At 50.9% G+C, this 26,923-nt stretch overlaps 1 protein-coding gene across 1 annotated transcript; it reads right to left on the bottom strand.

The window, feature by feature from the left end:
* NALF2 (NALCN channel auxiliary factor 2) lies at positions 1-25,655 on the bottom strand (the record flags this gene model as incomplete). Its single annotated transcript, XM_082864333.1, has 3 exons — positions 1-386; positions 791-962; positions 24,798-25,655. The coding sequence occupies 3 exons, from the start codon at positions 25,653-25,655 to the stop codon at positions 1-3; spliced, it is 1,416 nt and encodes a 471-aa protein (XP_082720459.1).
* Positions 25,656-26,923: the final 1,268 nt, after the last annotated feature.

Below are 26,923 nucleotides of genomic sequence, written 5' to 3'. Positions count from 1 at the left end.
TCACTCTTCCCGAGTCAGGCCCTCGTCTAGGGCAGGCAGTGCCTCCAGGCCCGGTCCCCCACCACCCTGGCCGCTGGAGAAGGACACCATGGTATGGAGGAGCATGAGAACAAGGACGTAGAGCCGGATCCTGCTGGGACTGAGGCGGGAGCCCCCAGAGACCGGCAGCAGGGAGGGATTGTGGCTGAGGTGGCCTGGGGGGTCGTGGCGGGGGTGGTAGTGGGGGTACTGTTGGTGGTAGTGGTGGAAGTAAGAGTGGTGGAATTGCTGGTGGTGGGTTTTAGGGGCTTCAGACTCCTTGAACTTCTTCTTCTCCGACTCACAGGAGACCCACTGCACGTCACAGCACTTGGTTTCCGGCCGCTTTGGTGAAGTATCCAGCAACCCTGCCAATGGATAAGCAAGGCGGGGTGGGGTGCTAAGGGGGCTGCTGGCTATGTCTTTCTGAGAGAGGTGATTGTCAAAGCTGGGGCTGCTGTGGTAGTCCTGCCCAAGACTCTTCCCCCTGCCCCTTAGCATCATCCCTTTCTGGACACATCTTCCAGGGACCCCAGACAGTTTTTCTGGGGTAACTCCCTGGCCAGGTATGTTTTGGATACAGATGGCCACTCTGCTCTCTCCCCCTATTCCACTTTGCCCCATCCCAACCTGGGGCCTCACTACCTACTCCTGCAGCCACTAACCTTCTCCTGACCCAACTTCCCTGTTGCCCTCCCTGCTCCCACAGCCCCGACCTGGTGCCTGCTCTGGGCCCCTGGCCTCCTCCCTCCTCCCAGGGCCCTGCCTTTACCTGTACAGATAAAGCCAGGGAGCCCTCCGTACACCATTTCCTCATTGTCAGGGAGGATAAAGGGGCACCGGGTCTGCACCTCCAGGCAGTATTGCTTGCAGGGCACCCAGCGCTGGCATTCCTGCTGGGTCACGCTGAAGTATTCTGAGCACAGCCAGGCCTTGTAGACAGCCTGTAGGGAGAGGAAAAAGCATCAGCCCAGGCGCCAGCCCCTTTCCGCTTCAGAGGAGAGGGATGAGGAGGGGTGTACTTGTACTCTATAGGGGGAGGGCACGGTGTGCTCACCATCCCACCCTCAGGATCCAGGGGGTGGGGAAGAAGGGTTTGGGTCAAGACCACTACCTCCGACCCTAAAATCTCCCATTTCATAGCCAGAACTCCCAAGTCCCCAATCCACAGTCATCCAAGACTTTGAATTTGTTCATTGGTAAAATCACAAAATGACTCCTATATCAGAGCTGGAAGAGGCCCATCCAACCATACCATTTTATAGCTGGTCCCGCGAGATGTCCTGACTTGTCTGAGGTCACCTATATTGAGGTAAATTTCACTTCCATTCAATTCAGCAAACATTTCTTTGGCTGATGGTGTTAAGTTTCTAAACTCAAGAAAAGAGATGGAGAGGATAATCTTTGCTTTACCTCATTAGGGTGTTGTGTAGATCAAATAATATGACACATATGAAAATGTTTTGTAAATTCTATAGTGCAATACAAATGTGAGGGGTTATTTTTAATAAAAACAGGACTCTGCCTTACCAAGCACCACATGTGCCTTCAAGCTCTACTTAACCCATGCTCTGTCCTGTTGGCGTCCGCCCTGGAGTGGAGCAGACACCACATTTCATTTGGAAACTTTGCTTGGCCGTTTCACTTCTTGGGTACACTTCCTGCCCCTCATCTAGCCCATTTCCACCAGGCACTTGGTCCTGGCTAAGAAAGGCTCCCTGCTCTATACTCTTTGGCTATCATCGAGACCAGAGTTCCTCAACGGCGACACTACTGACATTTTGGACTGGATGATTCTTTGTAGTGGGGGCTGTCCTGTGCATTATAGAATATTGAGAAGCATTTCTTGCCTCTACCCAGTAGTTGCCAGTCGCATCCTCCCCCTCCTCATTGTGACAACCAAGAAATGTCTCTGGCCATTGCCAAATATCCCCTGGGTGGGGGGCAAAATCATCTCCCATTGAGAACCAGTGATCTAACTCCTTGCTACTGAAAGTGTGGACCTGGACCAGCAGCATCACCATCACTTGGAGCTTGTGAAAAGTGCATAATCTCAGGCCCTGCCCCAGACTTGACAAGTCACACCTGCATTTTAACAGGATGCCCAGAGCTCTGCCCACATCCATTCTTCATATCTTCAGGGGCATCTTCCCATAGTTGCTCCTTGTAGCGATGGTTCTCTGACTTCAGTGTGCCTCAGAATCCCCTGGGACACTTGTTAAAAAGGCAGATGGCCCCCTCCAATTCAGCTTCAAGAGGACTGAGGTGGGCTCAGGAATCTGCCTTTGGAACAAGGGTCCAGGTCATTCTGCGGCCAGAGGCCTTTCAACCACACTCTGAGCAACGTGGTCAGAGCTTCTTACACAGATTTTAAACATTTACACTCAAATACAAATAACTCCACGGTGAACATGGACTTGGGCAATGTAATCCCACACTGGCCTTTTCCAAAGTGGGGGCAGGGGCGTGGTGATGGGTGGTAGTGGGTTGTGGTGCAAGTTACCCCCCTGAGGAACACAGATTTGATACCTCACTGGCTTCTCAAATTTAACATGCTCTAAATCTTAAAATTCAGTTCTTGTTTTTACTCCAAATCTGCCCATGCCCCTGAGTCTTGACCACTTCGGTTAAGTGCCATGACCATCGACCTGGGTGTTCAATCCAGAAACTTAGGTGTCAGCCATCACTCCTCTCTTTGCCAGCATCCCCACACGCAGTTCATCAGCAAGGCATGCCAATTCTCCCTCTACTTTCACGACTCTGTGCAGGCACTGTCATTTGTCACCTGGACAACAGTCTCCTATGTGGCCTCCCCACCTCCACCCTTGCTCTTTCCAATGCACTGTTTACACAGGAGTAAGAGCAATCTCAAAATGACATTCGATCACGCTACTCCCTTGCTTCAAACCCTTCAATGCATTTAGAATAAAACCCAAACTTTCGACCACAGACTTCAAACCCCTGCATAACTTGGCCCCTGTCTGTCTCTCCAACCTCATTTTCTCCCTCTCCCATACGGCTCATAATGCTCCACACGCTGAGGTTTTCTTTCTTTTCCTTGAACATGCCCTACTTCTTCCCACCTTGGGGCCTTGGCACACACTGTTCTCTTGGCCTGATATGCTCTTCCCCTGCCCCCCACCACTTTTGGCCTGGCTAGGTCCTTCTCAACTTTGAAGCCTCAGTTCAAAAGTCACCTCCTCAGAGAGGGTCTCCCTGACCACTCTAGTTAGAGAATGCCCCCTCATTATTCTTTTTCTTAAATGTTTCTTCACCACAAGTATGAGTTTGTCTGCATCCTTGTTTTGTTTTTCTCTGTCAACCTCACTAAAACGTAAGACACATAAAAGCAGACGTGGGTCGGTCTTATTGACCATATTGAGTACTCATCACAATATATGCAAAAAAACAAGTCTTGTTGATGGAATGAACCAGATGAGTAAATGAGGACATGTCCCTACTCTCAAAGAAATTTCAGTTTCATGGATAGACAGATCTCACTTGAAACGATGGCACATTTTCTATATTATAAGAGAAGTTAAACCACTGGCCACTGGAGTGAAGCAAATAGAAAAGCCGGAAAAGATTTCAGTGAGGTTATGAGTTGAGCTGGGGGAGTTCCCTGGTGGTCCAGCGGTTAGGAATCCACCTTCCAATGCAGGGGCGGTAGGTTCGATTCCTGGTCGGGGAACTAAGATCCCACATGCTGTGGGGCAACTAAGCCTGAGGGCCACAACTACCAAGCCCACGTGCTCTGGAGCCCACGCGCCACAACTAGAGAGAAGCCTGCATGTTGCAACGAAGAGCCCGCACACCACAACGAAAGATCCCGCGTGCCACAACTAAGACCCGAGACAGCCAAAAATAAATATTTTTAAAAAAAGAGTTGAGTTGGGACTCAAGGTAGGATTTTAGATGGCATGGGCAGAGATGAGACAAAAGGGCATTCTGGACTGAGGCAACAGCTTAAGCAAAGGTACAGATGTGAGCACATCATGGTGCGCTAAAAGAATGGAGAACGGTTTCATATGAATGAAGTGCAAAGGATACCAGTCTCCCGTGGATGGACACTTAAGTTATTTCCAGGTTTCCACTATCACAAACAATGCTTTGGTGAGCAGGTCTGTACACACCTCTCTTGAACACTTGTGTTACATTTTATTTATATAAACACAAGAGTGAAATTATTGGGATAAAAGGTATGTGCAATGGAGTGAGAAGGGAGTGGAAGGAGGTGGAAAGGAACAAGTAAAGGTAAGAGGCAGGGGAAGAGGGAGCTACAGGGGTAGGAGAGGTGCTCAGGGGTTGGATAGAGTGGCAGTGGAGTCCAGGGGCACAAGGGAGGAGGGGAGGAAGAAAGAGAGGGTAAGAAAGAGTAGGGAGTTGGAAGGTAAGAAATGGTGGTTGTAGCGGGGGTAGGAAAAAACAGCACTGGGGAGGAAGCAGGGGAATAAGAGATGGAGGGTGTAAGGGAGGTAAAGAGGTACAGTGAAGGTGAGAGAAGATGAAGGGTAAGAAAGAGTAGGGGATAACAGGGTGGGGGACAGGAGACGTGGAAGATGGGCTGTGAAGAGGAGGGGTAAGAAAGACGGAGGAAGAAAGAGGAGGGTTCAAGAGCCAGCAGGGGAATAAAGGGGGGTAAAGAAGATGGGAACAGAGGAAGGCCAAGATAAGAAAGAGGGATAAGACAACAGAAGGAGATGGGGGAGACAGAAAGAAAAGTAAGACAGGAAACAAAAGGATATCCCTAACGTTAAGGGCCCCAGTACCCTGGAGACTCCCCCCGCCCTCCATCTTGTGGGTCCCAGGGCGCCAAGAGGCAGCTCTGTCCACAGCCTCTGCCCCAACCTCTGCAGCCTGGACCCAGAGTCCACCCCCACCCTCACCCTGAATTGTGTGGAACAGCCCAGTCCTCCACTGCTGGGGTTCAGAGGCCCCTGCGCGATTCTCCCTGGGCTCTTTCGGTTTAATATTCCTGCTCCCAGGTGAGGCTGCAGTGGAGGGCCAGCTCTCCTCCCAGGCAACTGCAATTAGCCTAATAGCAGGCGCTGGTGGCCGGGCACTCCCCGCCTCTGCTCTGGGAGAGAGAGAGGGAGTTGAGGGAGGCGGGGCTGGGAGAGGGGTGGCCTGACAGTGGGAGGGAGGCCTTTCTCCTTAGCTAGACAACCCTCCCTCAGGCCCCAGGCCCCAGAGTCACCATGGCGAGCAGGTTGCCTGAGGAGGACACCAGGCCTGTGGGAGGCAAGACAGGAAAAGGCAAGGAACTAGTGAGAGGAATGGAGGAAGTAGAGTGACACGGGGCTGAGAGGTAATCCAATTCCTTAGCCCCACATATGGCCAGCTGAGGTCATTGCTGGCCCATGTGCTTTAAAAAGGGGCTGGGGTCCTTCTCAGATGAAAAGTCTGACTCTCAGGGCTACCACCTGGACAGCAAGCCTGCCTTAGTCTCCGTAGCCCTCTTCCCTAGGCAGGCCTAAGTCACTTGCCCCATCTCATCAGTGTTAGGACTGAGCCAGAGGGGACCGGGTTGCTTGGGCAGTTGCAGGGGACGTGGGCACTCATCCACAAGGATGGGGAAGAGCCAGGAGAGCTGTGGGGCTTGCTGGAGGCGGGGCATGCAGAGCAAAGGAAGAAATGTCTCAGAACCAGACAACAGTCAATTGGGAGACCCTCGGAGGTCTTTTGCTCTAGTTCCTCAATTCTGGCTGCATATTAGAATCATTCAGAGAGTCTTTTTTTTTTTTCCCCAGGTATCCTGCTATTTTATTTTTAACTAGTTTTTTAACATCTTTATTGAAGTATAATTGCTTTACAATGGTGTGTTAGTTTCTGCTTTATAACAAAGTGAATCAGTTATACATATACATATGTTCCCATATCTCTTCCCTCTTTTTATATTTCTTATTTTTGTTTACATCTTTATTGGAGTATAATTGCTTTACAATGGTGTGTTAGTTTCTGCTTTATAACAAAGCGAATCAGTTATACATATACATATGTTCCCATATCTCTGCCCTCTTGCGTCTCCCTCCCTCCCACCCTCCCTATCCCACCCCTCTAGGTGGTCACAAAGCACCGAGCTGATCTCCCTGTGCTATGCGGCTGCTTCCCGCTAGCTATCTGTTTTACGTTTGGTAGTGCATATATGTCCATGCCACTCTCTCAGTTCATCCCAGCTTACCCTTCCCCCTCCCCATATCCTCAAGTCCATTCTCTAGTAGGTCTGTGTCTTTATTCCTGTCTTACCCCTAGGTTCTTCATGACATTTTTTTCTTAAATTCCATATATATGTGTTAGCATACGGTATTTATTTTTCTCTTTCTGACTTACTTCACTCTGTATGACAGACTCTAGGTCCATCCACCTCACTACAAATAGCTCAATTTCGTTTCTTTTTATGGCTGAGTAATATTCCATTGTATATATGTGCCACATCTTCTTTATCCATTCATCCGATGATGGACACTTAGGTTGCTTCCATATCCTGGCTATTGTAAATAGAGCTGCAATGAACATTGTGGTCCATGACTCTTTTTGAATTATGGTTTTCAGAGAGTCTTTTAAAAATGCTTCTGCTTGGCCCACATTGCACTCCACATCAAGTCAGTCAGAATCCTTGTGGGTGGGGCCCACACATCTACAGTTTTTCAAAACACCTCAGTTAATTTTAATATGCAGAGAACTTAGCCCTGCTTCATTTTATAGCTGAGGAAACTGAGGCCCAGAAAAGGTGGGGGGGAAGGACTCTTCTACAGTCACATAAAGTAGTGGCAGAGGGAGGAACTTGAAACCCAGTTTCTCGACTCTAACTCCAGGGTTCTTCCTACTGGACCATCCTACCAGTGACTGCATTCCAAACTCAGGGGGCAGGACACATTAGCGTGGGGAGGGGAGGAGAGCTGAGGAGAACCAGGCCTGCTCTTGGCTTTCAGGCTCTTCAAACTCCAGCCCTGGCAGGAAAGCCTTCTTCATCATGCCCTGTCCTCTGAGCTTAACCATCCTGGACCCTCAAGGTAGCAGCAGATGATGGGTGGGGTGAAAAGCCTTGACCTGACAGTGCCCTGCTTTCCCTACAGAATCCCCTTCCCCACCTCCAGCAGGCCACCGCTGGGCTCAATCAAGTTCTGGCTGCTACAGCCAAGTTGCTATGGGAACTGGGAGGGGAAGGAAGCAGGGAGTAACTAGAGGGAACACCAATTAACCCAAAAAGGAAGCTGAGAAGGCTATCCCACCCCTCCTCCCGGCTGGGCTGTTAAACCACTCTTTTTTTTTGTTTTTGTATAATGTCTTTTTTTAAAAAAATATTTACTGGGGCTTCCCTGGTGGCACAGTGGTTGAGAGTCCGCCTGCCGATGCAGGGGACACGGGTTCATGCCCCGGTCTGGGAAGATCACACATGCCGCGGAGCGGCTGGGCCCGTGAGCCATGGCTGCTGAGCTTGCGCGTCCGGAGCCTGTGCTCCGCAACGGGAGAGGCCACAGCAGTGAGAGGCCCGCGTACCGCAAAAAAAAAAAAAAAAAAAAAATTACTGATTGATTTTGCCTGCATCAGGTCTTAGTTATGGCACGCGGGATCTTTAGTTGCAGTATGTGGGCTTCTTAGTTGCAGCATGCCTGCGGGATCTAGTTCCCCGACCAGGGATCGAACCCGGGCCTCCTGCACTGGGAGCAGGGAGTCTTACCCACTGGACCACTAGGGAAGTCCCTTAAACCACTCTTGAAATGGGAGCAGGTAAGACGAGGGGGATCCCCACCCATCCTGGGCTCTGCAGCTGCTAGTTTAGGGAGGAGTGGGAGGACCTGGAGAGCCTTACCTTCCTGCTCCCTGACTTGCAGCCCTGGCGGGCATTCTCATCCCTATGCTCCTCTGGGAAGAAGCATGTGACTTCTCCTGGCCCCCAGGGTGCTACGGGAATGCATACAAGTGTGTACCTACAAACACAGCCCACAGCCAAGACTCAGGGCCAGAGGGTTTAGGAAGAGGAGGCCATCCTGGGCTCCTCGGTTAGGGGGCGGGAAAACCCTCCAGAGAGGAGAGCTTCAGTTCCTGCCAACCAGGAAGTCGGCAGTTTCCTTCTTGGATTCCAGCTTGCTTCCCTCCCTAGGGCCTATTTCCCCATCCAAATCCTCCCTACAGACCTCTTCATGGCTCTTTGCTTTCCTAATGCACTCCTGGGACACTTGGCCAGGAGCTGCAGCTGCAGAGACCACGGAGGCAGAGTGGCAATCTGGGCTGGGCTTGGGAATGAAACCCACTGTCCACAGCACATACATAACCACCCTGCCCCTGGAATTCACCTAGGTGGAAACTGAGGCTCAGAAAAGGGATTTGGTTCAGCCAAGTCAGAAACATGCAAGAAATCAACTATAAAGCCAGGATTAGAAGGGAGGTACTCTGGTGACTAATCCCATGTCTCTTTGTGCTGCATCCATCAATACACAGAGCATTGTGTGAAGGACCTCCTTGGGCAGGTCTGAAAAGAGCCGCACGCTCCTATTCCTGATTCTGGGCTTTCAGAAGGTTGGGTCAGAACAGGGTAAGGTCAAGGTCAATCTCTCCAACCCAGGGGAGGGAGATCTTGGACATATCTCTGGGAGTAGTTCCTTGGGATTGGCAGAGTCAGACTGAGATGAGAGGCATTACAGGGCAAATGCAGGTGGATGACATGGCTTTACTTTAAGTGGCTGTAAAAATAAGCAACAGCTTTCCTGCTGCTGAGAATGAGCAGTCATGAGTCAGAGTGGCCTGGCCTGGCCTGCCCTGGAGGAAAGGCGGGGGAGATGGCTTGAGAGGTGGATAAGAACCCAGAGCTACTGCAGTTCCAGAGGGTCCAGTCACCTCCAAGCCTCTTAGGCCACCTGCTCCAAGGCCAGGGGCAGCCTGGTTAGTGGAGAAGTGGTGTCCCTAGTGCAGGAGCAGTTCTCTGAAGGAGCCTAGATGACCCATATCAATCAGGTGAGCAGAGGAGGCAGGTTCATGACCACTCGAGAATAGGAAGGACTGTGAGAATCACAACTCCACCTCCCTATCTGCTGTTGGAATTTCCACTCCAACGTCACTGCCACAAGCTATCCAGCTACTGACTGCATACCTCTTGTCACAGGGCACACGCTCTCTCCTAGGGCAGCCCGTATCTTCAGACAAGTCTCGCAGTTAAAGAAGTTCTTTCTCCTTCTGAGCTGAGATAATGCCTCTCTGTGGCATTGCTCGTGGCTCCTCCTAGCTCTTCTGGGACCATAAACTTCCTGTCCCCATGCCAGCCCTGCAGTAGGTATTTGTAAACTTCCCTGAATCAGGTCAGGTCTTCCCATTCATTTTTTCCTGCAATGATCAATTTCTGAACATGTTCAAGTGCCTGGCACTGTGCTGGGGAACTACATATGACAGAGATAGGGAAGACAAGATTGCTATCTTTAAGGAGCAGGAGAGACAACCTTGTGCATCAATCATTAGAAGTCACTGTGATAAACAGTATGTACTTGGTGCAATGATAGCATAAAGGGAGGAAGGATCAATGGTGTTTTGAGGGCTGAAGCACAGGAAAATACCTCCATGTGGGAGAGGCTAGAGTTGGGGCTTGGAAAAAATGGGTAGAAGTTCACTGGGTGGAATAGGGCAGGAATAAGTGCACTTAAAGCAAAAGGAATAAGTAGGTATAAAGGCCTGGAGGTGTGAAACAGTGCCGGCTTCAGGCACTGTCGGTAGTTTAGCATAGTTAGAGGGTACAAAGGGGGCCATGATGGGAGATGAGGCTACGGAGGAAGGCCATGCCCATAGTATGATATGTTCTGCATGCTGAGGAGGAGCCAGGCTTCATCCTATAGGCAATGGACAGCCTTTAGTGGATTTTAAATAACTGCTTTTTAAAAGATTGCTTATCACTTTTAAGTCAGTGATAAGTTAGTCTTATCACTGACTAACTTTTCAGATTTATGTTCTGAAAGTGTGGATGATGGAGCACAGGCATCAAGGCTGGAGGTAGGGAGGCCACTTAGGAGCCTATTGCAACAATCTGAATGAGAGGTGATGGGGATACCAGGTTTCTGGCTTGGGTGGCAGGATGAATAGTAGTTTCATTCATTAAAGAAGGGAAACCAGGAGGAGGAGTAGATTTGGGGGTGAAGAAGATGAATTCAGTTTTTGGTCATGCTGACTTTGAAATATAGGTCAGTATATACTAGGCTAGGTAGAAATGTCAAGGAGGCAGCTGGACACAATGGTCTGAGCTCAGAAGGAGGGTCTGGGCTAGAAATAAAGGTTTGGGAGTCATCAAGGGTTAAGGAGTTAATCATCAGGAACATAGTAGGACTATACTTTCCCACACCCTTTGACATTAGGTATGGCCATAAGACTTACTTTGGCCAATGAAATGTGAGTTGAAGTGACATGGATCCCTTCTGGGGAGAAGCTTTAAGAGCTGGAGTACGATTTGCCTCCGCTGCTGACTGTGGAAGTGGTGTTGAAATGGACCTTTTGCTAGCCTGGGTCTCTTGGTGACTATCATGAACAGATGCTCCCTGCTGACCTATTTTGGACATGTATTATGAGCAAGAAATAACTGTTTGTCGTGTTAAGCCTCTGATATTTGGGAATTGTTTGCTACTACAGCGTAACCTGGCTCACTCTGACTGATAAAGTAATAGTGGAAGCCAAGGATATTGCCTAGGGAAAATTAACGCACAGAGAAAAGGACCAACAATGGATCCCTGGAAAACACTAACATTTAAGGGGCAGGTAGAAGAAGGGAATCTGATGAAGATGGGGGAGTGGTTTAAGAGCTTGGAGAAGAAACAGAAGAGAGTGGCATTCTATAAATTAGGGGAGGAGAGTTTCAAAGAATAAGAGTGGTCAGCAGATGCGGACATGCTGGCAGTCTCATCATGGTGAGATCAGTTTCAGTGGAGCAGTGGGGGCAGAAACCAAATTGAAGCCAATTTAAAAGGGAATGTGAGGGAAGAAAAATTGAGAGAGCTATGTGTAGACTACTCTTCCAAGAAGCAAAACTAGTTTTTCAACTATTTTTTGGGATGTGGTTTCCAGTTCTCTGTTCTACCCTGGTTGTTCCTATTCAGACAAGTTCCTATTTTTCTATGTCCCTTGCAACTGAATGCAATCCCCAGACAGAGTTTATTAACACAGAGTCAAGTAGAAGTATCAGCCCTCCTATCCTAGAAGCTCTGTTTCTGTTACTGCAGCCTAAGACCACATTTGCTCTCTGGGAGACTGTATTGTATTCTTTTGGTAATTCAGTGGAGATGGAGAGTGGAATTTCTGCCTGGAGTGTGGGATCAAAGACACAGCCTAGATCAAAGTCCCTGGAAGGAGCTCAAGCCTTCTGGCAAGACATCTGAATGAATTAAACATCCTTGAGACGGTAGGCTCCCTGAGGACAGGGACTGTGTCTTATCTGTGTATTTCCCTTAGGACTCCACATGGAATTAGGTATACAGAAGAGATGCCTGCTAAGTACTTGAAATCCAAGCACTTGTAAACCAAGCCTCCAGCAACTAGCCCAGACTGGAGTAAGGTGGAGATCTCCAAGAAAAGGGTGAAAGTAATGGCTTATGTAATGTGTTGCATGAATCTTACAGCTTTGATGGAGAAATTGGGGATGCATTAGCAAAAAAACAAAAAAGAAAAAAATCATAGAAAACTAAGCAAATAGAAAAAAGAGAGGCAATTATTAACTCCAGGAAAACAAGTTGGCCAAGGAAGAAAATGTAATCACAGTATTCTACATGACTCAGCTGTGAACAATATTTATAATCCTTATAATGTAAATATGGAATACTGTTAACACCAGAAATTGTGATATGACAATATTGGATATATGAGGGGAGTGCACATACGGTGCTGCTGGTAGTAAGAGAGCTAAATCCCACTCTAAAAAAATAAAAAGGCAGTACATATTTAAATCAGAAAAAAAAATAAAGAAATGACAGTATTGGTATATCATTTAGGGATGTGGAGGTAAATATTAGAAGAAACAGCTAAGAGGTTTAGAAGTATTTGACTATGAAGAGTGAAGCTTAGGGTTGGAGCAGAGGGCTTCTGTTTTAATTATAAGCAATGAGCTCTATATTTATCATTTAAAAGATATTACATTACATATCATTTAAAAGACAGATGCTACAAGAATATATATCTATATATGGAATAGATATACATATGTGTATACATGTATATATATGTATATGTGTGTATCTTTGTGTGCACAAAGATATTTCAAACAGAAAAGTCAAGAAATAGCAGTATTGGCACACCATTAAAAATGTGACAATAAATATCAGAAGAAAAAGCTAACAGAGCTTCAAGTGTTTAACTCTGAAGGGTGACTATATATATGTAGCTTATATGTCTTTTAAAATTATGAACATATATTACTTTGATAAAATGAAAATAAAATAAATATATAAACTGATATGCAGCCATGAACCTCAAAAACAACAAAACAAAATCCGTAAGACTTGACCTGACCAACCTTGCCAGACTCAGCCAAAAAACCCCAGGCCCTATTGCCCAGTCATGGATCCTCTACTTCATCACCACTGTGTGGGGCATGGGCTTAGGTCAGGTCAGCTTAACAGGCCAGCGGAATTAATGAGTGGCCCCATAGCCAAAGAGAACTCATATGAGAGGAGCGGAAATTTGAGGGCCTCTGTGCCCAACAGCTGTGCAGGCCACCCACCATAGAAATGGTGCCAGTGTGACATGACAACCGTGGCTTCATTTGAGTTGCACACAAATGTGTTTGGCATAAAATCCCGCTGCCCCCTCCCAGGGGGCACACACTGTTAGTCTGGGCCCAGGCCCAGGCAGAAATCTCCAGCTCCCTGCAGGGATCATTGTGAAACCAGCTCCTTGCCCCTACCTTACTTCTGTCCCCAAACACAGTACCTTGCTAAACAGATGAGAGGCTGGGGAGAGACCTAATAAAAGGACCTGTTAGTTGTGCTTGGTCTCTGGGGGTGAGGTAAATCAAGGCTTTGGAGTCCTTCCATCTCTGACTCTTCCCTCCCCTACCTGAGCATATCTCTGTGCCCTCATTCACTAGAATCTCTCCAGTTGCCTTCTGGCTCCTAACCTTCCACCTCCACACTAGACACTTCACCTGCTGCTCCCAAATTACCTTTCCCTTCTCCTAAGGGAAAGTGTTGTCAATCTCAATTGAGTATTAAGCAGTCATTTAGATTAAACACATCTAATTAAGGTGACAATAATTATAGCTACCATTTTTTAGGTGCTTAACATACGCCAGGCTCTGTTCTAAGCAGCTGACCTTTATTAACTCATTGAATCCTCACAACCACCCCCTGAGATGGAGAAACATTTACAGGTGAGGACAGGAAGGACCAGAGTTAAAATAGCTTGTCTAGGACTTTCCTGGTGGCACAGTGGTTAAGAATTCGTCTGCCAATGCAGGAGACATGGGTTCGAGCCCTGGTCCGGGAAGATCCCACATGCCATGTAGCAACTAAGTCCATGCGCCACAACCACTGAGCCTGCGCGCTACAACTACTGAGCCCACGTGCCACAACAACTGAAGCCTGTGCACTTTAGGCACGCATGCTGCAACTACTGAGGCTGCATGCTGCAACTACTGAAACCCACGTGCCTAGAGCCTGTGCTCCGCAACAAGAGAAGCCACTGCAATGAGAAGCCCGTGCACCGCAACAAAGAGTAGCCCCCACTCGCCACAACTGGAGAAAGCCCACGTGCAGCAACGAAAACCCAATGCAGCCAAAAATAAATTTAATAAAAAAAAAAAGCTCGTCCAAGGCCACACAGCCAATAATAATATATGGTGGCTACCATTTCCCGAGCACTTTCCATCTCACAGGCACTGTGCTCTTAAGAGGTTAGCATGTTATATGTCATTGAAGCCTAATAATGACCCTATTTCTTAGTTTTGAATTCAAAGAGAATGAGGTTCCAAGAGAGATGAAAGGTCTCAACAACTGTTTTATGGAGAAGACAGATTTCAAACTGGAATGTGAAGTCAAGTTTACCTGGGCTTCAGTTCCCAAGCTTATACACCATATTGCCCCTAGGATGGTCCCTCCATTTCGCTATCACCATTGAAGTAATCAGCTCGTTACTTAAACGAATCTTTTTGATGGAATTTCAAGTCAAGTTGGGGAGAGATTTCTAGGACTGGATGGGAGAGTGATTTTCTAAAATCAGTGTATTCAGCTCACTCCCAATATGAGTAAAGTTTTCTTTGTAAGGGAGTGTCGGGGGAAGAATACTTGGGTACTAGGGGCTACAAATGACCACTTCCACTCCCCCATCAAAGCACTCCCTTTCCTCTTTCCTCTAAATGCATGCATGTGTGCATGCATGGGAGCACAAACACACACACACCCTGGGAGTGTTGAAAAGAGGCAACTGTTCCTGCTCTGATCTTTGGCAACCTGTGATGGGAAGGCAGCTCTCTCCTTGTACAAAGGTCTTCTTGCCTTTGGACATGAGTTCTCCTGTTCTAGGTCTTGTCACGTAGGGGCTCCTGGAACTGCCTTGCCCTGGAAGACTCCAATACTAGAGTCCATTCCTTCAGAAAGGTTTCAGGGCAGCCACAACACTCTACCTAATTGCTCCTTCTCCCCAGCTTGCTCCATAAATGTTCTTCATCAAAAAGCCTTTGCTCCAGTCATGTGGAGAGTTAGCCAGAGCTGGGTTCAGATTCTGGTTCTGCCACTAACTGGCTGTATGAACTTGGACAAGTCATCTGTAAGGAGGTAGGGACTCAGTCACTAATTTGCTGTGTGACTGTAAGCAAAGTACTCTCCCTCTCTGAGTCTCAATTTGGATCCAAGAAGATGGTCCCTAGGGAGGCAGCATGCATGGGGAGAAGACAGGCTCAAACATCTTTAACCTCAAACATTCCTGTGGTCAAATCCCAGGTTTGCTCTCACCAGTTATGAAAACTCAAACAAGTTACTTAAATTCCCTGATCTATACTTTCCTTATCTGCAAAATGGAGATAATAAAAGCACATATCCATAACCTTTCTGTAAATGATGTCTGTAAAGCAACTAGCACAAAGCATTACCTATAGTAAACTTACACTGGTACAGATTGGGTACTCTGGATTTGACCTGGACTCAAATCCCAGCTCCAACTCTTATTAGCTGGATGACCTTGAGCCAGCTACTTAACCTCTCTGAGCCTGTTTTCTCCTAAGTAAAATGGGGATAAATATATATACACTTCACAAGACAGATGTAAGAATTAAGTGAGATAAAGTATATAAAAAGTGCCTGGGATAATTCCTTTCCTTCCCATGCCCTCCTTTTAAGCTCTAAGATGCAAATAATAAATGGAAAAAAACACAACTGCCACAAACGTAATCAGAAAAAAATCATTAATACATACAAATCAATAATAAAAACACAAGACATGGACAGACAATTCATAAAACAGGCAATAACAAATGACCCATAAACAAGAAAAGCAAAATCTGACCTAAGGAATGCAAATTACAAGCCAATGCTATAACACTTTTCAGCTACAAATTAGTAAAGTTTAAAAGATATGATAATCAATATTAGACAAGGGTGGTAAATTAGTCTCACATTTTTGGTGAGGGTATAAACTAGAAGCAGCCTTCTGGAAAGAAATTTGGTAAGAAAGAAATTTGTATGTCAAAAGCCTTAGAAAGGTTAATACTCTTTGATTCTGTAAGACTAGTTCCAAATGTTCGTCCTGAAGAATTAATGTATATGCTTCCATTTGTATGCAAAACAAGGGAAAGAAAAAGTCATTTTGTGTGCAAATGTTGATGTAAGCTCAGAGAGGGATGGAAGGATACACACCAAATCGTTAACATCAGTGACCTCAGGGCAGTGGGACTGTGGGGGGAGGGAACATGAAGATTACTAAGTGGAAGACAGAGGTTTCTTTATAAACCTCTGTATTGTTAGATTTGGTACTAGATTTGGTACAATGAAGGTGCATTATATTTTGTGATTTAAGAAACTCAGCAAAGTAGAGAAATAAGAAAAAAATGATTGAGATACTATTTATTAAAAAAAAGGAATCACAGATCTGACAAAGATTTATGGACAAAGATATCCATCACAGCTTTATTTACAATAGTAAAAGTTGAAAGTAAATATCCAACAATAGGGTACTAGGTAACTAAATTGCACTAAATTCATGGGATGGAATATTGCGTGCTCATCAGGAATGATGTTTGTGGGAATTCCCTGGCGGTCCAGTGGTTAGAACTCCATGCTTTCACTACCAAGGGCCCAGGTTCAATCCCTGCTAGGGGAACTAATTCTGCAAGCCATGCGGCACAGCCAAAAAAAAGAGGTTTGTGAACATCTAATTACATGGAAAGATATTCAGTATAACTTTAGCAATAAGTTAAAAAGAGCAGGGTAAAAAACCTGGATGATTTCAACTATGTAAAAATATATAGTCACATCTATTAGGGTGGCTATTATCAAAAAAAAAAAGGAAAAGTATAAATGTTGATGAGAATGTGGAGAAATTGGAACCCTGTGCATTCATTGCTCATAAGAATATAAAATGGTGCAGCGCTGTAGAGAACACTATGGAGGTTCCTCAGAAAGTTAAATATAGAATTACCACGTGATCCAGCAAGTCCATATCCGGGTATCTAACCAAAAGAATTGAAAGCAGGAATTCAAACAGATACTTGTATACCAATGTTCATAACAACATTATTCACAATGGCCAAAATGTGGAAGGAAATGAAAATATAGGTCCACACAAAAACCTGTCTATGAACGTTCATAGCAGCTTTATTCATAATTGTTCAAAGGTGGAACCAACCCAAGTGTCCATAGAGATGAATGACTTTAAAAAATGTGGTACATCCAGACAATGGAATATTATTCAACCATAAAAAAGAATGAAGTACTGATACATGCCACAACATGGATGAACCTTGAAAACATTATGTTTAATGAAATAAGCCAGACACGAAAGGACAAAAAATGTATGATTCCACTTATATGAATTACTCAGAATAGTCAAATGCATAGAGATGGGAAATAGAATAGAGGTTACCAGGGGCTGGGGGGAGGGAGGAATGGAGAGTTATTGTTTAATGGGTAAAGAGTTTCTGTTTAGGAGAATAAAAACATTTTAGGGATGGATAGTGGAGATGGTTGTACAACATTGCAAATATACTTAATGCCACTGAATTGTACACCTAAAAATGGTTAGAACGGTAAATCTGATGTTATGTATATTTTACCACAATAAAAAACTATGCTACAGAAAGACATATTAGGAGGAAATACACTATAACATTAAGAGCATCTCTGGGACCTTTTTCCTGTTATATTTCTATTTTCCAAAATTTCTCAGAGACCACCTTTTTGGCAATTGGAAAAAAAAGGTATTTTTAAAAGATTCTGAGTCTCTAATAGCTCTGAAGGATTAACCTGGTTGGAAATTTTAGTTGAGTTCGACACTGAGCAGATATGCTCACCTTTCACAGATCAGCCAGGTAGCCATGCTATCTGCTGGAAACCAAATACAAAGACAGGAAACAATGGTAACACCCACTCGTCCTTCTCCAGGCAGAGCTTGGTGAGTTGGCACTTCCTTCTACCTCCAAGAGAAGCCTCGCCATCCCAGGCCAGGGCTCACCAAAAGCCTGGCATGGGAACTGGGTGTCCAAAGGCCAAGCCAGGCCTTCACAGGCTCTGGGGTGATAAGGTCTCACGGTTTCCCCTCCCAGCTCTCCCAGCAGCTGCTGGGCAGGGCTCAGGCCTGCACTAGGTCTGTCTAGGAGACCTACTCCTCTCCTGCCCCGGTTGATCCTTCCGGCAGATTGGGGCTGAGAATCTAACAGATACCCTCCTTCCAGGTGAGAGGAGCCCAGCTCCTCCCATCTCCTTGGTAGAGCCTGTAGAAAAAGGAGGGAGCAAACACCTCCTTTCCTCACGCCCATCCTCTGTCACAATCTCAAGAGGATACTGGTGATTATCATTGGGGCTCAAGGACAAGAGACTGGGGTATTGAACAAGGAGGATGTTGGTGGGTCCCCACTTTGGATCTGAGCTACTCCAGGGGGTCCCTACAAGTTGCCAGTAGGTGCTGCTGGATTTCCCTTGCAGTTCATCAGCTTCTCACTCCAGCCTCTCAAGAGCCAGCTGGGCATTGCCTCTGACAGCTGGGGGAGTCTATTAAGATTTTCTTTATACATGTGTGCACTGGGGAAAGAACAGACAGATCTGGGTTTGTGTGGCAGTCCTCCCACCTTTTAGCTATGTGTCCTGGATGGGTCGGTCACGTTCCTTCACTGAACCTAAGTTGTCACATTTGTAAAAAGGGAATAATGAGAGTACCTGCCTGCTAGGATGACTATCAGGATTAAATGAGTTCATGGACACACATAAAGCCCCTGGCATCTCCCAGGCACTTGGAGGCTGGCAGTTTTCTTTTCCCCTTTCCCTTTGTTCTTTGGCACCAGCCTGCCTTCACCTTCTGGCCCAGAGACTTGTGGCTCAGGTTCCAGCTCCTTTTTCCAGAATCCATTCAAACAGGAGCTTTGGTCCTGGCAGCTCCTGTCACTCCATGGTAACCCCTTCCTTCACCAGGACCAGCTGCAACTCACCTGGTGCCCTTGCTCTCCTCTCTAAGCATGGCTGCCTGGCTCGAGGTATCAAAAATTCAGGCTTTTCTGAACACCCTCATATACTCAGGGAGAAAAGTCTGGTCCAGCATCCCTGCACACACCCTGGTCTGTGCGCCTGTAACCACAGGAACACAACATACCTATTCCCCAGAGGCCTCCCGGCTCAGCATTGGAGAATGGTGCTCCTGGAGGCCCACGTTTGTCTAAAACCCCTCAGAAGCTGCCCCTGGTTTTCCAGCAAACACCTGCAGCTGGAATCCACATGTGGCTGAGACGTGAGCTGGGGATGGGGGAGTAGGGGTGGGGGCAGGTCTGATGCCCAGTCTGCAAGGGCACAGGGCAGATAAACAGCCTCACAGGGTGGGAACATAAAAGAATTGCCCATAAAAGAACTGCCCTGAGGGAGAAGTTTTTCTAGGGCAAACTCCCACCCTCGAGCCTAAGGTGTCGTCCTACATATGCACCCACACACCGAAGAGTGGGTGTGCCCTTTCCCTGAGACACCGATGCCTGGGGAGGAGACCAACATGCACCCACATGGCTTAGAGGCACCCTCTCATGCTTGTAATGTGTTCGGAGATCCCTGACTCTCCTTTAACCTCAGCCGCACCCACTGTCTTCCCTTTCCTCACCCTTACCTCCACTGTGTTCAGCAGACTCTTCCAGTCAGACCATGAGAGTGGGTGGAAGGCTGCTGGGCTCCCTTCCTCCACTTAACTCCCCTCCGCCCCCACCTTCAGGAGATACCAGTTTATCCTTCATGGAGGTTCCCGTTGCTATGGTGACTATAGTAGTCAGGCACCAGCCTGTGGGAAGGATGGGAAGTCGCCATGAAGAAGATTGTGCCTTGTGTGTGTGTCTATGTGTCTAAGCATGTGTGCATTCACACACACACATACACACGTCCACACTGAGTGGGGAGGACAGAAGGCAGGAAGGAGAAAAAGAGCAGAGAGGGAGAAAGGGGACAGGAGAAGAGGGGACCAGAAGATGAAAGGGGGGCAGGAGGAGGGATGGGGATCAGAGAGGCGAAGTGTGAGAGGGGTGTGAGGGATGTGAGGGGTGAGGGGGCATGCAGGAGACAAGGGCAAGAGGTGCAGTGCCGGGACGGGGGTTAGGGATGAGGCCAGAAGATGGTCAGGACGCGGGGTAAAGGTTGGTGGAGTATGAGGTAGAGGTGAGAGATGAGGGGAGTGGAGCTGGATGGGAGATGGGAGAGGGCTGGCCGGTAGAAGGGAGCAGGGAGGGGCGTGGGGGGAAGGGGAGGGGTGGGAGCAGGTGGGGGTAGCTGTGGGGAGAAGTGGGCGTTGGAGGAGTGAGGTGTGGGTGCGGTTTGGTAAGGGTCTAGCAGAAGGTTGGGAAGGTTGTGGGGTCATTGGTATGTGGGGGTGTTGGCTGTGGGCCCAAATTGGGAGGAATATGGGGATTGGTAGTGGGGTGGGTCAGGGTAGGGGTGAGGGGATCCGGAGAGCTGTGGGCAGCATGGGGCCACTTTCCCACTCTCACGTTTAAGCCCCTATACCCTGTCTGAGCTACAAACATTGCCTTTTCCGTCCCCGGCCCTTCCCAGAAGCCCGGTGCTCACGTTCATGGCCAGTGAGCTTCGGTGGATCTGGACGCCCCTCCTCAGGGGAGCCTTTGCCATGGTCCTGGGAGGCTGCTTCTTGACTGCCTCCCCCTTCCTCCACCCCCAAATGGGGACAAGGGTACTCTCTCTGCCCTCACGAACCCTGGGTCAGGGAGGCTGACTGTGGGGCACTGCTCCGTGCCTGAAAGCTTGGGTGACAACAGGGACCACTTGCCAACTTGGGGCTCCTGCCCTTTGCCCAGTGCCCCGAGCTTCCTGCTCTCGGCACCAGCGTTAGCCTGGGAATCCTGCTTGGCAGGAAAACTGTGGCAGGTGGGAGGAGAGAGGAAGGCAGTGAGGCAGAAACAGCTGCCAGCCGGAGTGGAGGAAGAGGTCCCCAACGGGTAAGGGCAGAAGGCGAGGTGCTGGCTCTGGCAGCCCCCTCCCCTGGGTGTGGGTGTTAGGCCTCCTTCCCTGGCCTTGCCCATCCAATGCTGCTGTTGAGGCGGCATGCTCTGCTCACTGGCCTGAACTCTGAGCTGACACCGACCTCAGAGGTCAGCTGATCCAACCCGTTCTAGACTCCGGAGCCAGAGTCATCTCCACAGCATTCCCCGAGGGCTCTGTCTGAATCAGGCTAGACCTTTCCCCTGGGAGCAGGAACTCACCTCCTCTCAAGGCATTCTGTTCCCTCTTTGGAAGGAAAAAACTGTTAACTGAACAACTCTGATATGCCAAGCCTAGGTACTGTGCAGACTTCTCATTAATAATGAGCTCATAGGGCTGTTCTGATGAATTACCTCCATTTTACAGATGAGAAAAGTGAGGCTGAGAGAGCTGAAGTCCCTAGCTCAAGGTCACACAGGTCATAAAAAAGCTGGGCTTGAACCCAGGACTTTCTAACCATGAAGTCCCTCTGGGGTTAAGCAGGACATGCCTCTTGTTTTGCATCCTGACAACTCTTCTGAGGTCTGAAGTTGGAGACCACACCTTCCTGAGTCTCCTCTTCTTCAGGTGAAACAGCTCCTTCAACTCTGTCCAGGAGAACTTGAGTTTTAGCCTCCTCCTAAACTGCTCAGTGTGAGACCCAGAACCAAACACACAATATGCCAGGTGGGTGTGGGCCAGTCCCGAAGATAACAGAACTATCGCATCCTTCCTTGGCACTAACCTTTATGGTTGTGGCCCTATGGCTAGTGAGAACTGAGAACTGGCCTTCTATCTTTTCTTGGATCAGAGCTATGAGAGAAGAGGCCAGGGTTTTGTTCCCATCTCCACCACTGCCCCCCCACACCCCATCAGACTATCCTCAATTTAGAGTAGGGAAGGGGCAGAGGTGGAGGAAGAGGCAATCAGAACCAGGCGGGGGGTGGCAGGGCTGGGAGATGGAGAGGGCTGGGGGAGTGAGGGGGTGGTCCAGTAACCACAGGCAGGGCCAGAAGGGCTAAGCAGAGCAGGAGGCAAGGGCTGAGGGGATGCGTGCACAGGGAGGTAAGGGAGGGGTGGAGCGGGGCCCCAGGGGTTGGGAGAGGCCAGCGTGGGAACGGGCACTGGCCTCCCTAAGTTATCATCGCCCTGCTGTGTGAGAGGAAGTCAGTCACACATTAAGGAAATGTCACAGCTGGTACTAAATTGGGAGGTGTCACAGGCAGCATTGAGGACAGGTATGATGTGTGGGGCCCTGTGTGGCCTGAAACAGGGGCAGATGTTGCAAAGGGAGAGAACAGGGTTTCTGGGGCTGCCCGGGAAAGATCTAACTGAAATACTGGGGACAGGCCCCGGGGGATGGGGGTCACCTGGCCTTGGAGCAAAGGCTCCAGGTTTGGTTTCCAGCAGCAGAGGAAGCCACCTCACCCTAGCCTGGGGCGGTGCGCTCTCCACCCTGGAGAAGCTTGGAGGATGTGGCATTATCTCCAAGGGATCCCATTTTGGGGAGGGGCTGGACAGCAGGGCTTGAAACTGGGGGGCAGGCTTGGGGATCTGCAAAAAAGGCCTGGGATAGAGGTGGGGCACTGGGGTGAAGACAGAGGGGCTGCAGGAAGGAGGAGAGCAGGGCTGTCTTTTCCTGTAGGGCCTGTAATACAGCTGGAATCCAGAGGCCTGTGGGTATAGGCCTCAGTGAAGGGAGAGCATGTTGGAGAGGGTGGGAAAGACAGGAAGAAAGCTGTGGAGCTGACACTGCCCTTCTCCCAGCACAGCAGGCAGCAAGAGAGCAGGCGGAGTTCACTTGAGAGGGAAAGAGAGAGTGACAGTGTGAAAGCGGCAAGGAGACAAAGGAGGGCAGGGAGGGCCCTGGCCATTGCAAACCTGATGAGAGGCCATGGCCAAAGCGTGAGCTTAGCATCGACGCCATGTGGGTTGGAGTCCTGGCACTCCTGCTCCTTAGCCGACTGGCCTTCGGGCAAACTGCTTGAGCCCCCTGCACCTCAGTTTCCCCATCTGTAAAATGGGGCCCATGATGCTGGTATTACCAGCCTCCCCAGGCAGTTGTGATCTCATAATACACGTGAAAGAGGCTACAAACCCTAAGCAGGACATCACTGCCAGGTGTTCTGTTATTCTTACAAAATACTATCAGCTACCTTTTCCCACTTCAATCTCACAAAAGACTCAGGATGTGGGCAGAGCCAGGATTATTATCCTTGTTTTACGAATGAGGAAACAAAAGCTTAGAGAAGTGAAGTGATGTGCCCAAGGTCACACTACGAACAAGTGGTAGAGATGATCAGGCCTCCTGAATCCAAGATATCAGTCGTCTTTCTCCTCCAACAAACTGCTTGGTAAAAATAATCAACATGAGGGATTATCATTCAGTGCCGGATCAGACAGAGCCTGAAGCCAACTATGACCTGGAGAAAACCCCACGGGAAAGTTGTAGCATGGTCTCTTTTTCATCCTGGAGATTGTGGGAAAGAAAAAGTCGGGGCCACAGGGTTGGAGGGAAGGCCACAAAAGGCAGACATCCTTTATTCCGTCTGCTAGTGGCCCGTGTCCCTCTGCTTGCACTGACATCAAGGGTGTGTGTCTCTATCTCTATATGACAAAATGTGTCCTTTTGCATGTGACAGTACTTCTGCCTGTGTGTCTCTGACATCCTGGGGAGATGTGCATATGTATGACACCTTGTCTGCTTCTGTGGCACCGTTTGTGGGTGTTGACGACCTCTCTCTACCTCTGTGTGACTTTGCCCGGGGTGGTGGTGGTGCTGTTTGGCAGTGTGTGTGTGTCTATCTGTCTGTACACCTTTAAGAAGTGGAATATCTCATTTGGTAGTGTGAGTGAGGCAGTGAGTCAGCTGAGGCTGAGGGAGGCGGGAGGGAGACTGCTAGGTTACGAGAACAGGAAAAAGGAGAACGAGAAAGTGAAATCAGGAGCAAGGAGCTACCCGTTTCCTCCCCAACCCCCTGCCCAAATCCCTAAGGAGCCCACCAAGAGCGTGGAACCGAGCAGAAGTCCGCAGGGGTCACGTCAGATGGAAAGGGGCACTTTCTGTCCCTCCCCAAAGCCTCGGAGGGAGACAAGCTAGGCTATGAGGCAACTGTCTCCCTCTCCAGCTCTCAGCCCCCAGCTTGAGGATGGGTGAGACCAGCACCCCACCTGGTCTCCTCTTCACTTGACCCTTTGACCTTGCTGTTCTCTTTCCTCTCAGAGGCAGGCCACCTGGCCAGGCTGCACAAACAGAGCAGTAGCACCACGTCCCAAATGTTTACAGCCCCCATACACCCACTGTCCAGAACGACCCTGCTCAGGGTCAAGAAGTTTCTCAACACTCAGCTCTGCCCTAGGCAGGCCCATTCTGCAGGGGCCCCGCCTCTCCTCTGGATGCCCGTCCCCAACAGCCAGTAAGCCAGCTTTCCCTCCACTGCCACCCCAGGGCACTGGGAAAGCACTGGAACTTCTGTAGTGCACCAGCCTCCAGTAGTCCTCCCACAAGCTGCTGTGCCCTGCTCCCAGCTTCTCTTGTCAGGGGAGAGGAGCTGGCAGGTACCCTCCTTGGGAGAAAACAGGCACCCTGGGGCTCCACCTGCTTAGACTCTGACTAGCCACCTCAGGTCATATAAGGTCAACAGTGTGCTGTGCCCCATAACCAGGTGCCCCTCCTCTCACCCACTGGCAGGGGCCAAAGGGTCAGGGTTAGGTTGCCAAATAGTCTTCCCCCACCTCTGGCCTTCCCCCTGCACCAGCCAGTCCCAGGACTTTCCATTCCAGCCAAGGAAAGGAAAGGGGCACCGCTAGGTGAGGACGGGGGCTGGGGGAGCCAGAGCCCTCTTTCCATCCCTTTGCCAACCGGGGGAGCCCCCGGACCCCTCCCTCCTCGTGCGGGGGGCGGGGCGCGAGAAAGCCCCAGTCAGATGGTGCCCAAAGCCAGAATCAATAGAAGTTGGCCAGGTGGTTACCTGACTTGAATCCCTGAGGCCCTGCTTCCCGGGAGGGTCCCAAGGTAGCACTACCCGTGCCCCACTGAGAACGGTGGGGGTGATGGGGGGAGGTGAGGTGGGTAGAGGGGGAAACCTCCTTTTTTCTCCCGGTCCCACGGCCACGGCTCCCGCCGCCGTAGCGGCAGCCGTTGTGGCCGCGGACGCCAGTCCCTACCTTACAGCCTTTCGTGCAGGACCGGATTGAGTACTCTTCTGCCTGTAAGTATTTATGCAGCACGAGGTCGAACTCGTCATATTTTTCCTGAGCATGTCGGTCGAGCCGCTGGTACGCCTCGATACAGTTGCTACACACCTCCCAGGCCCCGGAGCCCGGGCTAGCCACCAGGGCCAGCAGGTCCCCCAGCAGGGTGTCCAGGCTGCAGTCCAGGCTGTCGGGGCGGTCCATGCCCAGCAGCAAGTCCCAGACCGTGTAGGTGTCGCAAAAGGAAAGAGTGAAGTTCCGAAAGTGGCCTTTGAGCAAGTTTTTTTTGGCGGTGGGGAACTCGGCCGGGGCACGGGAAGGGGAGTCGGGGGGCCGCAGAGGGGGCGCTGGGGTGGTCGGTTCGAAAAGTCTCTGCAAAGATTGCAATTTGGTGCAAGCTGCGTCCAGCCCCGTGGGTTCTGGGACGCCGCCGCAGTCCGGCCCGGGACCGGCGGCGGGGGCGGCTTTGGTCAGGTTGCTGTATCGCGGGCCGCAGGTGCCTGGGGGCGCGCTGGGCTGGTCGGGCGGCTGCGGCGGCGGCGGCAGCACCGCGCGAGGAGGCACCGGCTGCAGCTCCCGGCCGGCCCCCCAGGGCGGCCGCATGGCGCTGCTCAGCTCCCTGGCCCGGGGCCGGGCCCCCGCGCACAGCCACAGATGGTCAGCGAGCAGCACGGTGAAGAAGAGCAGGGACGCCAGGGACAGTCGCCATCGCTGCGCCCGCTCGGAGTCGGCGCAAGGTTTGTCGCTCGGCCTGGGAGCCCAGCAGCAGCAGCAGCAGATAGTCAGCGCGGCGGCGTCTTTCCCGGGCCACATCCAAGCGCCCCTGAACATATTTCAGGGGGGTCCGGGCTGGAGGGAAAAGGCGGGCGCGAGGCCGGACGGCCGTCTCGGGCTGGCGGGCGGGCAAGCCGGCTGCGCGCCGCTCCGCGCTCCTCGGCGCCGTCCAGGCTCTACCTCGGGGGCTGCATGGCGAGGCAGGCCGGCCGGCCCGGGGCCCCGCTCAGGCCGGAGTGGCGGGGCGCTCTCGCGCCGTCCCCGCGCCCCTCCCGCGCTCCCTCGCTCGCCGCCCGGGCGCGGCCGCCCGGCCCGCTAGGCGCTGCCCGGCGTCCCGGCGGGGGGCGGTGCGGGGCACTGGGGCGGTGGCGGCTGCGGCGGCGGCGCCGCACTCCTCATAGTGTCGGGCCGCTCAGCTGCCCCGGGCTCAGCGCCACTTCACTCCGCGCCGGCTGCCGCCCGGCTAGCACTCCGCTCCGGCCGTCTCGGCTCGGCGCAGCTCTGCGCCCCTCAGCGCCGCCGTGCGGGCCCGGCCGCCGCGCTCCGCTCGCTCGCCCCGCGCCGCGCTGCTCAGCTCCCGCCCGCCCGTCCGCCCGCCCGCCGGCCGCCCGCTCTGCGCCGCTCCCAGCCTCGCTCGCGCCCTCCTAGGCCCGCCGGCCGGCCCTCTGCTCGGCCCTTCGGGCTTCGCTCGCGCTCTGGCCGTTGGCCGGGGCCGGTCCCGGGCCAGCTCCGCTCCGGCTCCGCGCCCGCCGCTCCCGGAGTTCCGGCTCGGGCGGGCCACCTGGCTCCCGGCGGCGCCACAGGCGCCGGACGCCGACGCGGGGCTTTACTTAGTGCGCCTCTCGCTTCCGCCTCGCGTTCGCACCGCTGTGGCGGCCGCCGAGCGGCACGGCCCCTTGGCTCCCGCTGGCCATGCCCCCTCAGTCTGTCGCCATCTTCCGCTGTGCAGAGAACACCTTGAGAGCCCGTGTGCGAGTGTGTTTGGGGGGGAGTGGGGGCGGAGAAAGAGCCACGAAGAGGAGGAGGGAGCGGGACTGGGGCCCCGACTGCGCCTGCGCCTCAGGACTCCCCCCCCCCCCCCCCAGCCGGCCGCAGCCTGTGCTGTTTGGGGATGTTTCCAGTCCACCCCCAACTCCATTCACTTCAGCGCCTCCGTTCATCCACCCGCTCCCGCGTGCACTGGCCGCACGCTGAGTCCCAGGCCCGGCGCTCCCCCTCCCCCGTTGACCCGGGAGCCCGCCTCCCTCCCCGAAGCAGCCGGTCGCTCCCCCTGAGGGCTAGGGGACTTCTGAGGGTGATTGTTAGAGGCAGAAGGAGGCACCTCC

This window comes from Leucopleurus acutus, assembly GCF_964270905.1.
Source record: "Leucopleurus acutus genome assembly, chromosome: X".
Taxonomy (NCBI): Eukaryota; Metazoa; Chordata; class Mammalia; order Artiodactyla; family Delphinidae; genus Leucopleurus; species Leucopleurus acutus.
The sequence above is the reverse complement of the archived record's forward strand: the minus strand, read 5'-3'. Positions and strand labels throughout refer to the sequence as shown.